The following is a 2,246-nucleotide window of genomic DNA, read 5'->3' as shown; positions in this document are numbered from 1 at the left end:
AAATCGTAAAAAAACTGTAAAGGCCTGATGGTGTCACCACATCCCAAAAGGGATTAGGACTAAGGAGGAGGAGAAGCAAGGTAACTTTACTACAGGTGTTGTTTTAGTATATCAACTCTGGTTGATTGTAGTGTTTGAAAAAATACGATTATGAAGTTTCCGAAAATTTGATAAAAAGCAAGTTAAAACAATCACGTTTAGTATAATATATTATATATAGTCAGGCCATGGAGATGGAGTGTATTAGTTTCTACATTATGAGATGGTGTAGACTCTCTTCTTCTTGCTATAGCATGCCTGACGAGCTATACTGCCTGTAGTCAGTACCCCGATGTATGAGCGGGAACACAAGGTGTACTAATACTCATACTCTCATGAAGCGCATGTGGCGCTGCATGGGAACCTTCACATTTTACTCTTCTTCAACTAGTCTTGAGTAAAATGTGTTTTATCTTTCCTATCGGCTTCTCTTGGCCAACTCTTGTTTTTCCGACCCCGATTGGCTATTAGGTTTTCGAGGGCGGACGGGTCATTATTCTCTTTCCTTACTCTAAACTATTTTCTACCACGCAGAAGGAAGTGGGGCCCCACTGCGTTACATTGCCCCAAGAACTATCATGAAAGATGACCTCTAAACATACCAGTATGCCAAGCAATCCAACTAGCAATTGGCGCCAATCAGGGTCCGGGGCTGATGGTGTGAAATGGGCTACCGGCCATGATGTTGTAAGAAACCAGGCACGCCATGGAAACTCTGAGTCTGTAATAAACATAAAAATATGGAGCACCCTTAAAATTGGTACGTGGAGTGTTCGAGGATTTCTGGAACCCGGAAAATTGGATGTAGTGGAAAACGAGATACACAATTTTGCCATTGTAGGTCTATCTGAAACCCACTGGAAGGATAAAGAACATTATACGTCAAAAAATGGCAATGATATTTATTTCTCCGGCAATGATAACGAATCTCGGAATGGCGTGGCAGTGATAGTAAATAATGCCATTAAAACCTCCGTAAAAGAATACATAACGGTCAGCGATTGGATAATTGTTGTCAGAATGAATGCCAGTCCAGTTAATCGGAGAGGAGAACGCTTGCTACACTTTTGTATAGACAACAACCTGTTTGTTACTAATACAGGCTCTCAACATCACCATATCACCAGGAAATAGATACAGAAATCAGACAGATTTTATACTGGTAAAAACCAGTTGGAGGAGCGCTGTTAACGATGTTAAGACCTATCCAGAAAACGATTGTAATAACGACCATCAATTTTTATCAGCTGAATTCCGCATGAAGTTAAGAAACAGTCCAAAAACAGGAAATACAACAACTAAATGGCATCTAAGATATAACAATCCGTACAAAAAAGCCGCAATGCAAAAGCTATGTGACCTCAAACAATCATTAAATCCAGAAGAGTCCTCAAATAGCATATGGACAAAAACAAAATCCATATTGTATAATGCTGCGAAAAACAAGAGTGATAGAGAAGAAAGAAGAAAACAATGGATAACAGACTCCACGTGGACTAAAATACAGGAGAGGAAGTTCTTAAAAGCCACAGGACTGAACAGTGAAAGTGATAAAGAGGCCTATAAAGCGCTGAAAGGTCAAATAAAATGACTGCAAAAAGGACAAGAACGTACACTTGAACAAAATCTGCATGGAAATAGAAGGACATAAAACCAAAACTGAGACCAGAGACATGTTTAAAAAAATAAAGCAGATAACACGTTCCTTTACACCAAACTACCTTGCTATCAAAGATGATAACGGAACTCTACTCACTTCTAAAAAAGATATTTTACACAGATGGAAAGAATACTGTGGACGACTGATGATGAAGAAAGCACAGACGCCCCATCACAACAAGAAGATGCCAGTTTTGTGACGGAACCTGACGTACTCAAAAGTGAAGTTGAAGCAGCAATTATGAGGCAAAAAAGTCAGAAAGCTGCCGGTCCAGATAACATACCTATTGAAATGATTTGGGCCCTAGATGACGTTGAAGTGGATATAATACATTAAATTTGTCAAAGAGTGTGGGAGACAGGTAAATGGCCTGAGGACTGGACACAATCACTATATATTCCCATACATAAAAAGGGAGCGAAAGATTTATGTAGCAACTATCGCACAATTGCTCTAATTGCGCATTGCAGTAAGATACTCTTACACATAATTCTCGAGAGGATAAAGCCCTTTTTACTACCTAACATTGCGGAGGAACAAGCACATT

At 39.4% G+C, this 2,246-nt stretch overlaps 1 protein-coding gene across 1 annotated transcript; it reads left to right on the top strand.

Annotated features, from left to right (window-relative positions):
* Positions 1-624: 624 nt before the first annotated feature.
* LOC140438868 (uncharacterized) lies at positions 625-1,173 on the top strand. Its single transcript, XM_072528507.1, has one exon. It carries the CDS (start codon positions 625-627, stop codon positions 1,171-1,173), a length of 549 nt encoding a protein of 182 aa, XP_072384608.1.
* The last annotated feature ends 1,073 nt before the right edge of the window (positions 1,174-2,246 follow it).

The sequence above is a fragment of the Diabrotica undecimpunctata genome, chromosome 4 (assembly GCF_040954645.1).
Source record: "Diabrotica undecimpunctata isolate CICGRU chromosome 4, icDiaUnde3, whole genome shotgun sequence".
NCBI lineage: Eukaryota > Metazoa > Arthropoda > Insecta > Coleoptera > Chrysomelidae > Diabrotica > Diabrotica undecimpunctata.
The sequence above is the reverse complement of the archived record's forward strand: the minus strand, read 5'-3'. Positions and strand labels throughout refer to the sequence as shown.